Source organism: Centrocercus urophasianus, unplaced genomic scaffold (genome assembly GCF_019232065.1).
Source record: "Centrocercus urophasianus isolate 14NV4802_14NV808 unplaced genomic scaffold, USGS_Curo_1.0 seq_15, whole genome shotgun sequence".
Taxonomy (NCBI): Eukaryota; Metazoa; Chordata; class Aves; order Galliformes; family Phasianidae; genus Centrocercus; species Centrocercus urophasianus.
In genome coordinates, this window is record NW_024884697.1 from 27,187,221 (window position 1) to 27,202,456 (window position 15,236).

At 36.1% G+C, this 15,236-nt stretch overlaps 1 protein-coding gene across 1 annotated transcript in view; it reads left to right on the top strand.

The window, feature by feature from the left end:
• The window catches only part of CNTN1 (contactin 1), a 237,459-nt gene that overhangs the window by 166,996 nt on the left and 55,227 nt on the right, over positions 1–15,236 (top strand). The window contains 9 exon segments of the mRNA XM_042815730.1: positions 2,272–2,444; positions 5,747–5,842; positions 6,594–6,800; positions 8,035–8,131; positions 8,283–8,464; positions 10,145–10,269; positions 11,673–11,790; positions 13,366–13,516; positions 14,009–14,136. Of these exon segments, the coding sequence (XP_042671664.1) occupies positions 2,272–2,444; positions 5,747–5,842; positions 6,594–6,800; positions 8,035–8,131; positions 8,283–8,464; positions 10,145–10,269; positions 11,673–11,790; positions 13,366–13,516; positions 14,009–14,136 (1,277 nt within the window).

A 15,236-nucleotide genomic window follows, 5' to 3' on the forward strand; every position in this document is an offset into this window, starting at 1 on the left:
GTAAGAGATTCACACATATAACCTCTTTTGTGACAAATATACTTTTAGTAACAGAGCAGTTATTTTTCATTGTGAGATTTCAGGGCATCCATGTGAGTTTATTGTCTATTACCTTCTCTGTATGTATAGCAAAATGTGCTTATGATTATCATTATTCTGACTAGTTTACAATCTAGTCATGGGTAGATCAAACTAAGGGCAGATACAATTTCTTGTCAGCAAACTATTTCCATTTCATTAAATTATCCTGTGATCTGCGCCAATATTTGTCTTCCCGGAATTAACTCAGTCTTCTAAGACAGAAAAACACAGGTAAGATTGCTATCTACTTATGCAGATCTACCTGAGAGTAAAGGTGACTATAATACTGCTTTTGAATCTCATCTCTAGCTCTGAGAGCGTAAGTTTTTTCCACATGGCATTTTGCTATTTCACTTCTTTGTTCTCCCTGTGCTTGGAAAGGTCTGGAAGCCATGTAGCAGAGTAGAGATTCAGATTCAGAATATACATAGCCATCACATTCAGTTCACCCAGCCTACTACACCCTGCCTGCAAATGTAAACAGCATAGCATATAGAGAATGATTATAAGCTCTGCCTAAATTTGAGGGTTCTTCCTTAATGGAATAAAGTCACTCTGGAAACATTATCTTGCATCTGTAGTGCTCTTCCATCTAGAAGCATAGCATAATACATAGAATGGGTGTTGCAAGAGACCTGGAAAGATCACTGACTCCCAGATTCTGGCTCCAGAGCAGATCATGCAGAATTGAAACCCTTGCAGCCTTGGTGCTGTGACTACTGCCCTGGGCAGTGTGTTCCAGTGTCTGACAACTCTCTGGTGAAGACCTTTTTCCTGATACCCAAACTGACCCCCCCCGATGCATTTTCGTGAATGATATATGCTATCCATGTGAGAAGTCCAACAGAACCCAGTGAAACTATCCATGTGAATACAGTTGTTTTGATTTTTAAATTAATAAATTCAGAAGAAAGCAATTTTCCATGTTTAGTTTTTATTCTTACACCGCCCAGCTGCACATTTAATGCCGTGCTTTTCTGATCTAATTCAGTGCAGCATATGCTGTGCTCCTGACAATTATTCCTAGATATTTCTGGGCAAAATAGTTATTATTCATAATACAGACATGTAATATATCTCAAGGATCCCCCTAAGATCCTATAAAAGCTAAATAGTATTTATTGCAGGTTGTAAATCCTGCCTTTTGTTTCCTTGCTTTGCCTTCCTTCCTGTTTCTTTTCTTTCTTTTTTTTCTTTACTTCTTTATTTCTTTTGTTGGTGGTGGTGGTAGTGTCACTTTTATTATTACTTTCTTCTATGACAATTCTGATTTCACCTTACAAATGATTATTTTGTATTTTTGATGAAACGTTTTAATCAGGAAGAAACACTTAATGTATGTACTCTCAATCTGAAAAAGCAATGCCTGTCTTTAGCTTGGTACAAAAATCTGACTTACACTGCAAGACTTTTATGATTATTAAATGTATTTGAGTTGCATCTTTCCTTTTTGTGCTCAGAAAAGGTGTATTTCCTTTCAAAGATGGTTATGTGCCCCCCCTGGTGGACACAGTAAAGAGGGCCAGACTTCATTGATAGCTCCTCTCATAGTTTGTGAAGTTACAGCAGTTCAGGAAACGCACTGTGGAGTTTTACAAGGACTAAAATGGGAGTTCTGGCAATTTTCTGAATGTAGGAAGCAGCTCTTAAATCAGTTGTGCCATTGTCATTTCACTGACTTTGCTGGCAGTTTAGGCTTTACGAAACATTTTCATTTCCTACTGCAATTTTGCAAAAAAATTCTCTTCAAAATCTCACTTCAAAGACATGGAAGAACATTTGCTTAGCCTGCTTGGCCTTCAAAAGCTATCTGATGATATGTTTACGATTCCAGTGCCTGATTACTAGCTAGCTCATGTTTATGATTCCAACGCCTGATTACTACCTAGCTCACTGGCAGTCAGTTCAAGCATTCTGTACTACCTGGATTGAGTTTTAATGTACATCCCATCTCTGAGAAGGCTGAAACATCTGAGACTCTTATGTTTAAAACACCTATAATGTTCATAAAATCTGTGGCTTTTGCAGAAGAAAAGCTTCAAACAAACATAATACTGTGTTATGAACTTCTGTATGGTTTATCGCAGTACATGAATTAATTTTCAGATCATGAAAATTTTACTTTGCTTACTCAGTTTGTTTTTGGAGCCAAATCTTACATCTGCCTTTTTTTGTTTTTTTTTTTAATAGGTGGAAACTCAACAACTGGGATATTGATTTAACAAAGGATCGCTACAGTATGGTAGGAGGCAGACTTGTTATCAGTAATCCAGAGAAATCAAGGGATGCTGGAAAATATGTCTGTGTAGTATCGAATATCTTTGGAACTGTCAGAAGCAGTGAAGCCACTCTGAGTTTTGGATGTAAGCCAATGTTTATGTCAAAACCTAGAAGCCTTGTGGGTAGCTTTAAATGTCCGGTGGTTTTGCACTGCAGTGTCTTCTGCTTATATGTGCTGTAGCTGTATTACTCTGTTAAAAATAAAAATAAAAAGGAGAACAAGCTGAGAATAACACAGATTAAGTTTTGCAAGGATTTTATGTTGCTTAGCATTCAGCTGTCATTCCAACTTTCTCAGAGAATTAAGTTATTAATTGAACCAACTCACAACAGAGCCAGGTTGTGAATAATAATGCTCAAACAGTTTAAATTGTGGTAGAACCAAAGGGGAAATAGTCACTGAAGAAGGACATCAGTAGTGACAAGTGGTGATCAGGCAACGCTGTGGTGAAAGCACAAGTGGGATGCCTGCAGGAGGAGGGCATGGCACTTGTTACAAGGCATGCTCCCTGACTGCTGGGCTGTGGGAAGGCCCTGCCAGAGGACTTTTCTGTCAACGTCAGGCAGACATGAGCTGCAGTCATGAACTCATGCATATGTGCAGATGTACACTGCTATCAAATGCATGCTGTATAAGAGACTGAAGTACTACATGAAGACTAATGGAAAATTTTACTGACTGAGGACAGTTTGGGATTTTTATTTTATTTTGCCTTAAAGTACTTTTTCTTTTACTGGAAATAGTTTTTCATCAGAACACAAAAATGATCTTACTCTTACCTGGTGGCCATTCACAACACCCTGAGTGCCCTTCAGCAGAACAGTTTAACTGCTTAATGTTTAACATCGGAGATGAACTGAGAAGTTCTGTTTTCTGCCACAAATTGTAATACTGTGGTGCTTCATATCTCAAGGAAACTCAGGAGTAGTAAATAGTTATTTTAGCATCAGTTTACGTTTTATCTTTTAACCTACTCGTTCAGGACTGGCACCTTTGATGCCTGCTTTGTAGAACTCCATGTACTTCTACCACTGAATACAGCAGCAGATATCCTTTAAACTGAATATTTATGTCACCTCCACTAGAGAGAAGTAACCCAGAAAGGTTTAAAAAACTGGTAGTTGTGTATCTTCCTTTCTCCTTTTTATGATCATCTGTAAAAAATACTTCCTTTGATAATCACTGTGATAGTTCCAAAATAATTGAATACAAAATTACTAAGGTCACAGGACATGACCTTAAGTAGATTTTTTTGTTCTTTAGCTTGTGCATAAGCTGATTGGAAAATGGCAACAAACCATTTTTTGAAGAGTTCAAGAAAATCTTGACTATCTGTTATGATCGAGACCTATTATTTTTGTCTTACTGTCAAGTCTGCTGAAACTGTGGAGCAAAAATCACACTCTTGTAAACTTCATGTCAATTAACCCATCTGGGAGCACTGTCTTTAGTAGATCTGGATTGGCCTCCAAGAAGAAAATAATTATTTTTAGCAGCAGTGCTTCAAAACCACCCAAATATCTTTTTGCTGTTGTACACATATCTACATGGGAATTGTATCCTCCAGGAATATTTAGTGGCTTTTTTTGTGAGCACTGTGCAAAATTAGAAGCTGAAATACAATGGCACTTATTGGAAAACAGTCTCATAAGTGTAAAATGCAGCAGTTTCATAGCAGGGAAGCTGCAAGAGCGACAATGGAGAGAAATTTCCATACTCACTAGCTGTTAGCTGTATGCCTCTGAGAGTGCAGTGATTATGCTAATTCTTTCATTCTAGCTAAAAATGAGTGTCTTCAAATTAAGAGTTCATGGAATCATGCTTATTATAATTATTGAGTAATAACCAAGTAGTGCTTATGCAAAAAAGACATCAAGACCCAATCAGAGTACAGAGCAGTTCATAAGTGGGAAGAAGGTATACAAATTACATCTTAATAATTGTATGGCATTCCTGCACCTGGCATAGATTGTTCTATTTTAGTACTAAAATACAGACGTTTTACATATTCAAATTTCCTATCCTATCCACTGTCATTAAATCTGTGGTGGTGACTGTCCTAAAGTTTCAAAGGTTAGTCAAAGAACACTGCACAAATTAGTTTCTAGACTTAAAATATAAACTGAAAATGAAAAGCAGCTGTAGTTGTTCATTTTCTCAAGCCCTACGCTCTCCAAATACAAGGGAGTAGTAAAATAGCAAACGATTTCTTTCAATTGTTCATCATTTTGAAATTTTTCCTGTTTCTGTAGCAGATGGTGAAAGCCAATCTTTTACAATTAAAGTAGAAGGGAACAGTGTCACGTTTACAAGATGGTGAAAAGGTCGTTGATGAGGGAAGTAGATGTTTGCGGGAGATTAGTCAATATGTAGAATCATAGAGTCCTTAGAGTTGAAAGGGACCTTTAAAGGTTCAATTTCTTCTTTATCAAAGAGTGATATTCCAAATTAATTGGGAGCCACTTGAGGGGGACAGAAGACATTGTGCTAAGACACATGACAAAATTATATTTAATAGTAATCAGAAGTCCTTAGAACGGCTTAGTATTTCATGCATTATCTAATGTAAAGATTCAGATAGTCACTGGAAAAGTTATTTTATCTTCTAATCAGTTTCAATAGAAGAAAAACTAGTAATTAAGAAACTGGAAAAGGTGTATTTCCATAGAAGTTCACATAACTCTCCCTAAGGTTTTCTCCATGCATTTAGCAAAGTGTTGTCATTTTCTTCCTTGATTCTTGTAGCTGTTGAGGTCTGAAAGCTGTGATTGGCTTTGGAAGAGACCTATCAAGTGTTTAGTGGGTCTATCTAACTATACATTGCAATTATATTTGTGAATAGTCGCTGTTTTCTACTTAATCCTTTTTTATATGTAGCTTTGTAGCTTTTTTTTTATTTCTGAGTGAATGCTTTTGAACAGAAATTTTAGTTCGATATCAGAGTCATTCTTAGGAATTTAGAAGAAAAGCCACTTAAGAAAGTTGAAATAATCTAAATAATGTTTGCTTAGATGATATCTATGATAAAATATTGCATTTCGAAACTCTGCACTTCACTGTTACTGATGTGTTATTTACTCTGCATCAGTATTTGAAGCAGGACTCCAGTATTACAAGTTCACTGTGCTTCCTGATGTAGAGGTGTTTCTTTTTTCTCCTCGGAATTTGTAGTTATAATGATTAAAATACTGTAAAAAAATTTTTGCACTTGATAATGGCAGGGTTAAAATGAGCAAACTTGTCATAATCGGTCCATGAACACCTGTATGCAAGATATTGTTGTATTTCTATGTTTATTTATACGGAATGAAAATACTTTAAAAAATAATTTTTTTTTGTAGTGAAAAGCCCACAGTTTTCCTCCCCCACCCTCTTTTATACTAGATCTGGATCCTTTTCCACCAGAGGAACACTATGAGGTTAAAGTACGAGAAGGTGTTGGAGCAGTGCTTCTTTGTGAGCCTCCTTACCACTACCCAGGTAATTGAGCCCTAAGTGCTTTATTTTCTGATGCATAGCAGTAGAAGACAAAAATAATATTTAATTCTAGAAGTTTCCTTTATGTTTAATTAAACAGTAAGTCTTACAAAGCTTGAGAATTTCTCTCTAGATTTGATTTTGATCTTGAATATATACTTGCGGTTGAATGTAAGTAAAGGACAAGGTTGAATTTTCATGCAGTTTTTGTTATTACAAATAACATTACTCAAACTAATCTGGATAATGGAAGGTGGGCCTGACCTGCCATTTGGAAGATCCGATTATGTCTCTATGTCATTGTGTCATCCCAGACTTGCTGCTGCAGCTTCATTCCACCTAATGAACTCACCACAACATACTCCAGTTAAAATATTCTAAAGGCTTTTTTCCAAATCACAAGTCTGACAAGGGCTTCCCAGCTCCACAGTTGGATCTGGGCAAGATACAGCTTCACATCTCCTCTCCACCTCACTCTAGCTCCAGTGGAAAGGCCTGTTTTAAAGAGAAGCAGGTGCACAGTAATCTGCCCTCAGGGAAGCAGCATTCTGATATCCAGTACCGATAGCTGACTGGCTACTGGGATCTGCATATTCTCTCTTTCATAGCTATCTTTCTTCAATAAGTTATGTGTAAGCTGGAACTCAAAGTGAAGCAATTCATCTGCAGTGGGTATTTCGTGGTTTATGTAGCTGACACTATTATTATTGTTTTGTTTTTTTTTTAATATTAACTAGAAAATATTTTCCTCCAGATGATCTCAGTTATCGCTGGCTTCTAAATGAATTCCCAGTATTCATTGCTTTGGACAGACGACGGTTTGTGTCTCAGACGAATGGCAATCTCTACATTGCAAATGTAGAAGCATCGGATAAGGGCAATTATTCATGTTTTGTGTCCAGCCCTTCAATAACAAAGAGCGTATTCAGTAAATTTATTCCACTTATTCCGCAGGCCGATCGTAAGTATTTATTGGAAATACTTTCTACATACTACATTCTGTTTGTATTTCAACTTCACTCATTCATGAATGTTTTAATCTCTTGTAAGAAGAATTAAATGGCAAGTCCTAATGCCTATTGCACATCTGTTCCTTAATTTTCCACATACAGAGAGGGTCCAAATCATCGCTATCCACAATGAGAACTCTGTGAAGGAAATCTCTCTGGATTCATTCACAACATTCCTTTCATATCATTGAGAACAGAGTTTTTCTCATCTCTTTTATCTGATAAGTCTCTGTATTCATCTAAAAATCTTTAATATCATCTGTGGTCTTGGCATTGGTTCAAAAGGTTGTGACTGGAAAGCAGAAATTTTGTGTAGAATTTAATAGAAAGTTTCAGATATTTGTCGTCTTCTTGAAAATAGCAATTCCTTTTACTCTGTTGAAATACCCTGTCCAAGGACTCTGTATCTCACCAGACAATCCCCTGATACCTTTTTCGTTTTGTTACTGGACTGTTCTCTGCCATTTCCTAAATCTGCATATTTTCTGCACGGTAATCACATTCCTTTCTGCAACTTCAGACAGTCACTAGAGATTCATGAACTAATCATCAGGATTTCAGTGTCCCTTTTATTTGTTAGATTTCCTTTATTGCAGTGAAGAGATCAAATTTGGGTGATTACAAATCAGTGATCTTTGTCCAAATTTTCCATACCGGAAACTCAAACTGTAATCTTCACCTAGAACTATGTAAGGAGTATCACAGAGATTGCACTAGGTAGATCTGATTGTATTACATACTTGTACCCTTGTTCAGCTGTAGATTTCCTCTTTGTAGCTCCCTTCATACCATTGGTAAGAGACTATAGAGCTTAAATTCACAGTAATTCTAAATATTCCATTCATTGAAAGAATCTGTAGAAAATAAAGGCTCAGGCTTTTTCTTTCTATTCCTACACAAGGCATCATCACAATTTAAATGCTAATAAAGGAGTTTTGTTGAATTATTGTGTTGTAAAGAAATGTTAAGCATTAGTGTCCAGACATAACTGTTTGCTGAATAAAACAATCCTGCCTCAATTCTGCAAGTTTTGAGCTAAATCAGATTTCACAAATAGCCAGGCTATATACACTATAAAGAAGGATTTTGTCTGGATTACAATGGATTTTCTTGAACTGTGGAAGTTTTAATAGCTGTATTTTTTCCTACCACACCTCTTCTGAGAATCTCTTGTTTTCATGTTAGGTGCCAAAGTGTATCCTGCTGATATCAAGGTGAAGTTCAAGGACACATATGCTCTCCTGGGCCAAAATGTGACACTGGAGTGTTTTGCTCTTGGAAAGTAAGTGTGTTCTAAAGATACTGTAGAGCACTGTTTGCTTTCATAATTCAGGAAAATAAAATATGTTTCATCATCAAATACTTTTTTGTAGTCTGCAATTTAACAGCCACTTCTAGAACATGCTGATTTGTTCTTTACTTACCTTTTCAAGTCCGGTTCCTGAACTCAGATGGAGTAAATACCTTGAACCTATGCCAGCTACTGCTGAGATAAGCATGTCTGGGGCAGTTCTTAAGATCTTTAATATTCAGTATGAAGATGAAGGACTTTATGAGTGCGAAGCTGAAAACTATAAAGGAAAAGATAAACATCAAGCAAGAGTTTATGTGCAAGGTAGGTAGAAAAAAATTATTCTTCTTTATTTATATTGCTTTTACTTATATTGGAAGTAGCTGTATTTTCAAGCTCAAGTGTGGACTCATTGCATCATCCTGGCACACTGCTATTTGAGTTAATAAAACAAAATCAAAATCCATACATTGAATATCAAGTGTACCATTCATGAATTAATTATTAACAGCAGCTCAGTTTGCCTGGTTGTGGTAGATCTATATACACTTTGATAGCATTATTTGTTAGTATTAATGTATTTGTGCATAATGGAATATGCACAATGAAAATTAAGTGATTGATAATAGTTGAAATGAAAGAACTACCAGAAAGAAAAATAGACAAATGTGTTACACCTTCTTTTTTTCTGCTTTTTGTCTTTTTATGTCTGTCAGCATTTTGGGGGCTGGTTCGGCCCGGGTCTGTGAGTAGCGGGGCGGAGGGATTTTGCAAAATCTGCACCTCCGGAAAAGGGAAACAGGGAGTCCCATAATAATTAAATACAGCGGCAACGACCTGAGGAGAAACGAACTAATTTACTAAGTATGGTATTGGAATCCAAGATAACACATAATAATGCAGTATAATTAGAATCAAAGCTAATAAATATAAAGAAAGTGTCTGAAAGGTGGATAGGCCTCACTGTAACAGTGAGGTGAGATGTGCAGTCTGGTTGAGAGCAGGGAAGAGACCTGACAGAAGAGCTCATCAGGTGACCTTGCCAGGGGTTGTATCTCCTCTCTGACCGCAGAGCCCCCTGGGGTCTGTAGTTCTTCTTCTCTTCCAGACAGGTGCCCAGAACTGGAGCTTTAACACTTTAATTCCCAGTGCACTACGTGATGTTATGATGTGGAATACCAATAACCAAAAATCATACAGCCATGACAGTATCTTAGCTCTGTCTTATACTAGCGACAGTCATTTCATTCCTTCAGCCTCTGTCCCTTCCATTCACGCATTTGAATAAAGGACAAACCAAAAAGCACTTACTGCTATAGTGGAATCATTTCAAGTAGCCAAACTCCTTGACTAAGACTCATGCTGTAAATCTATGGCTTGAGATTATACATAATATCTGAACTACCTTGAGAATATTTCAGTCTCATTTCACTGGCAATAAAGAACATCTTCTGAGTTAAGATCCTCAGTTAAACTCACGAACTTTCTGGAATAAATGAGAATTGGCATGAGAAGATTGTACTAATTGACATACATTAGCATAATAAATTAATTAATTTACTTGGCAAAGCCAAAAATGCAAGGATATTTCAATATTATTAAGTATATTTTCTGAACCAAAAGAATGTTTTTCTTGGATGCCCTTTCAGTGCCTATCTAGATCTGCACAATTCTGTTTGACTATCTTTTTTATGACACTACTGAATAATGTACTTGTTGTATAATCTGCAGGTAAATGTTAACATCTTACATCTTCTGGACATTTGTGAATCATTCTTACAGTTCTGTATCTTTTTGCTCATAAATATTGAGTTGCAACTGTTTGGGGTCTATGCGGTGAAGGAAAAACAATTAATTCTTTCTTGTGTTGGTATATTGATACAATGCTGAGTTATCGTCTATGTCTGACCAGTTAAGTATCATGGAATTAATAGATTTTAATGCTACCTAAGTACACATCTATATTTACAAGATATTGTGTTTTGTTTTGTTTTTATTCTTCAGCCTCTCCAGAGTGGGTAGAACATATCAACGACACAGAGAAGGATATAGGCAGTGATCTCTACTGGCCATGTGTAGCTACAGGCAAGCCTATTCCAACAATTAGGTGGTTGAAGAATGGAGTCTCGGTAAGTTTATTGCCATAGGTAACACAAGATTGATAGGCTAGCTGGTAGAAATGGTTTTTTGAAGCACACATTATTAAAGGGCAAAAGAAATTGAATTATAAGTATACAAAGATCTGCTGATTCCCCCTGTGCTAGTGATTAAAGTCTATTTTTTCTAGTTTTATGTCAGTCTTTTCATAAGTTTTGAATTACATTTTTTCACACTATTTAGTATTCAGCTCTGAATTCTGACCTTGTCTTTTGATTACATGTCTGGGAGTGAATTTTTCCTTTTTTCTCCAGGCCATTATAAGAAACTGCTGTTTTTTCACTCCTTTCTGGATGAAAAATGTTATCAGCCTCTCTCCAAAAATTATCCTTTTTTATCACATTAAACATGATGGCATCTTTAAAAAAAAAAAAAAAAAGAAAGAAAGAGTAAGAATGGAGTCAGTGCAGACAAGAAGAAAGAATCATTTAAAAATGATCAGTGGTGTTCTTACAATGTAACTTTTCCCTTTTTTTTTTTTTGTTGTTGCAAAGTTCCATTCTTGCAGATGATGTGAAATTTAAATGAGTACTATTTGATAACTGAAGTTTATTACTCTGATTTATTTTTTTAACAGAGTAGATTTTCTGGCCAGATATTTCAGAAATGTACTTAAATCCCTTGCTTGTACTGTAGAGTAGAAGAGGGCGCAATACAAGATTGCATTTGTGGAAATGCAGTGACGCTGTGCAAACAAAAGAAAATGAGAAGGCAGAGTTGTTTTGTCTGCATAGAAAAATGTGGATTCGAAGGAGAACAGGAATTTCATGATCTACCATATGGAGATGGCTTAAATTAGAAAAAAACAATGTTGTTTTCTAGCTTCTGCACTTAGTACAAACAAGTTATTTTACAAGCAAATTACTTGATAGTCCCCACTGAATTGACTTTCACTGACAATTTACATGCTAGATTTCAGAAAGCATGTAATTCTCCAGTAATGCACCAAGAGATTATGTTGTGTGTTAATGCTGTGAGATGATTTCCAAGAGGAAAATAGCAAAAATATTTAAATTGCTTTGATAATGTATCTTGATTCTAAATCAGATAATTTTTAACTATGTATTTTACTTAGCACAAAGCAAATATTCCTTGTAGAAAATTGATGTTTTCAAATAAACCAGTACAAAGAATATGAGTCCTTTTTTAATATAAATATTATTTTAATTTTCCACTACTTTATGCACTCCAATTGACTTATATTATGGGAATGTAACAGATTTTTTGAAGTCTTGACAGTGCTGTAATGTTACATGAAGTAATCTCTTCTGAACAGTTACTGAAAAAAAAAGAAAAAAATTAAGCAATGGAGGGGTGAATGGGAATTCTTCAGCATATTTGAGGAACATATTGTTTCACTGATTTTATGTTTCAGTTCCGGAAAGGTGAACTACGAATTCAAAGCCTGACCTTTGAAGATGCTGGCATGTATCAATGTATAGCAGAAAACACACATGGAATTATTTATGCAAATGCTGAACTGAAGATTGTGGGTGAGTGAGATTATTTGCCCCATGTAGCAGTTTTATTTGCAGGCATCGTTTGGTAACAAAGTACTGTGAGGATGAAGGAATGAACCCTCCCTGAATCTAGATGAGATGGGGATTATTTGAGCTCTTTAGCTGGATTTTGACAACAGCAGGAACAACTAAGCTACTAATTTATGGAGAATGTTTACTGCACTTTTTCTGATGTTTGCCTGCTGTTACCATGCAGAGGAAATGATAATACGGAAGTTATACTTAGTGCATGGAGTTGTTGACTACTTGGTCAAGTTTGCAAAACACGTTGATAAGTGTTTTCTTTTTTACTCACCTATATTCAGTCCTCTGTTGCTTTTTTATGAAGCCATGTTGCCAGGCACCAGGCCTTTGAAACACTTCCTCTTTACTCTTGCCTTCGGTTTTGCCTTTTGTGGCCCATTAGGACCAGTTGCAATTTTTGTGCACAGTATAGCTGTCTTACTTGATGGCAGGATAGTTATTAATCCTCTGTATTTTCCAAACCAGTGTTCTGTAGTAGAAAGCTAAACTTTCAGATCCAGAGTACACAGGCCTAAAATAATGTCTTACCTTCTTAGTGTTGCCCTTAGAGCAGGTGTGCCAGCTATTTGGCATGGTTTTCATAGTAAATTTCCCTGGAGCAGTTACCTTGGGTTCCTTATGTCTCGCATTTGTATCCAGATTTTCCCAATAGTTAAACTGCTTTTGATTTCCAACACATTTCACAATACTTTGTCCTTTGCTGTTCTTCCATTGCCATGTACTCAGTATCAGACTGGATTACCCAGAAATGAGCACTTTTCTGCAAGAGCATTTTCATACATACTGATTGACAGGACGTGGGTGTTTAAGCAGACTTTGTACTGCCCTAATTTACTAATAGCTGTATTTCCCCAGCTATGCATGGATTTGCTGACATGGTTAACAGTGATAGTGCACTGAAATACAAAGTAACTTGAAGTATTTTTCTCCTATTTTATTATAAATAAAGAGAGAATTAGTAAGCACTGCTCTGATCTAAGGTATGTTAGTGTGGTGCTTGCAGTTCATCACTGTTGAACATGGAAGAGCACGCCTAAGGATAGTTGGTCCAAGAGAAAGCTGCAAAGAAAAGGGAACAACCTTTAAGTTTTTAGGTAGGGGCTTAGAATTGCTGAAAAGTAAAAACAATGTGCTATTTGAAAGTCTGATGGAGTGAGCTACTTCTCATAGAAGTGGGCCTCTAGGAATCTAAGTTTTATTAGGACTGATCAAAAGGCCTTTGAAAAGAAGTAGCTTTCTATTGATTTCAGTTGACTTTGATCTTGTTAGATTAAGCTTAGATGGAAGTTCAGAAGTGAACAAAAATAAACTTCTGCTCTAACACATTATTAGATCTAAATGATTTTTGCTGTCTGCTTCTCATGACATCTCTGTATCATTAATATTTTTCTCACTGGTCTGAATATTGGACATTTGTATACAATTCAATATTTCTGTTAATTACCTTCATTTTACTGTTGCAAACAAATTGCGTTCCTCAGAAAAGTTGCTAACAGCAGTACTCGTGTTAAATTTTGTTTTCAGCTTCACCTCCTACTTTTGAACTGAACCCTATGAAGAAGAAAATCCTAGCAGCTAAAGGGGGGCGTGTAATCATTGAATGCAAACCTAAAGCTGCTCCTAAGCCAAAATTCTCCTGGAGCAAAGGAACAGAATTGCTTGTAAATGGGAGCCGGTTAGTATTGACTGCTAGTGGACACTGTGAAACTTAAAATGCTGCCTTATGTTTTTATTTATCATGCAAGCTAGTTCTTATTTTTGCAGAGATCATTGGCAGGAGACTGTATAATTTCAGGGAAGTGATACACCAGGCACTGTGGGTCCAAAGAGCTGGCAGGGCATGCATGGCATGCAGCTTTAGCCAGTGTGGTTGGTGCTGTTCACGTTTCAAAATTGAATTGTATCACAAAACTGTAAGAAAAATATTTGAATGACTACTAATAAATGAAAGTAGAACCTCTTGCTCCAGCAATATAAGGCATCTAGTCCTGCCTCAATCTATTTAGATATTTTTGGACTATAGGAGTGTTTATATATGTAGCAGTCAGGCATGAGATTACAAGATATTTTTCTGGTATCTTTCAGCTTAATGCAGTTCCAACTGCAAGTATTTCTTTCTGGTCTAAATGCCAAATTTCTCTTGCTTTAATATTTACACTTTCAATAGCATACGTATTTGGGATGATGGGAGCCTAGAAATCATCAATGTCACAAAGTTGGATGAAGGCCGCTACACCTGTTTTGCCGAAAATAACCGAGGGAAAGCTAATAGCACTGGTGTTCTGGAAATGACAGGTAAACCTCTACATTGCATACGCTTGTTCTGGGTAAATTCCCCTGTTCAAAATCACTATTTTTCACTCACAGCATTGCAATACTTTTGCAAGCCATTGCTTATCTTTCCTTTCTAGATTAATGAGTCTTTAAACAATAAATTGTGGCTTTTAAAATGTATTGCTCAGTAGAAACTGGGTACCTGTTCACCCGTTCAGAGATTGCACGTCAGTTTTCGGGAATTCTTAAATCTGATCCATTAAACTGGCATACTGTGATGAACTCTTTCAAGATCATGGTGACTTAGCTCAAAAATAGATGGAGGACCATGGCCAGAAAAGAGAAATGGGGTTCTTATTGACCATCTTTCATTCTTTCTTTTTTACTTTTTTTTTTTTTTTTTTTTTTTTTTTGAGGTGAGCAAACCTGAGAGTGCATTGCAGTTAAATAAATACAGATTTCATTTGTGAAATAGGAGCATGTAGACATAGGGTTGCATTACTAAATTCCCTTCACTTAGGGGCGTTAGTTTTTACTGATTGAATATTGATACCCCTAACTATTTTAAATTCTGACGTCAAGTACCTGTAGGATACAAATAAAAAGGATGACATTCATGAACAGCTATGTCTACCACGTCTCACTGACAATAGAAGAGTTGTTTACTTTCTTAATGTCTGTTCCAAAAATCATGCTACGTGTGGAAGCTTAATACCACAATATTGATGCACTGACTTATGCTTTAGTCTGTATCTTCAGATCAAATTAAATCATTTTTTTCTAGCTGATTTATTGCACCAAATGAGACGGTATTGTAAGATTTTATTTTGATTAATCAAGTATGTTTCGTGTTTGCAGTTACTTTTTATCGTCTTCTGTATTTTACATCTTGGTATTAGTCTCAGTCATATCTTCTAAAATCAGTGTGAACATTTGCATAATAAATCTGCACAGCGGTACACTTAAGCCACAGACATTCATATGGTACAAACTAGTTATAAAGAAATTTCCAGGCTTGGAGTATTCTGCTCTGATTCATCTGAAAAGGAATTTCAAAAGGCTAAGGTTCCTCTCTTGCATCACAGCAGAAAAAAGATGGTCAGATAACATATTTTAAAATT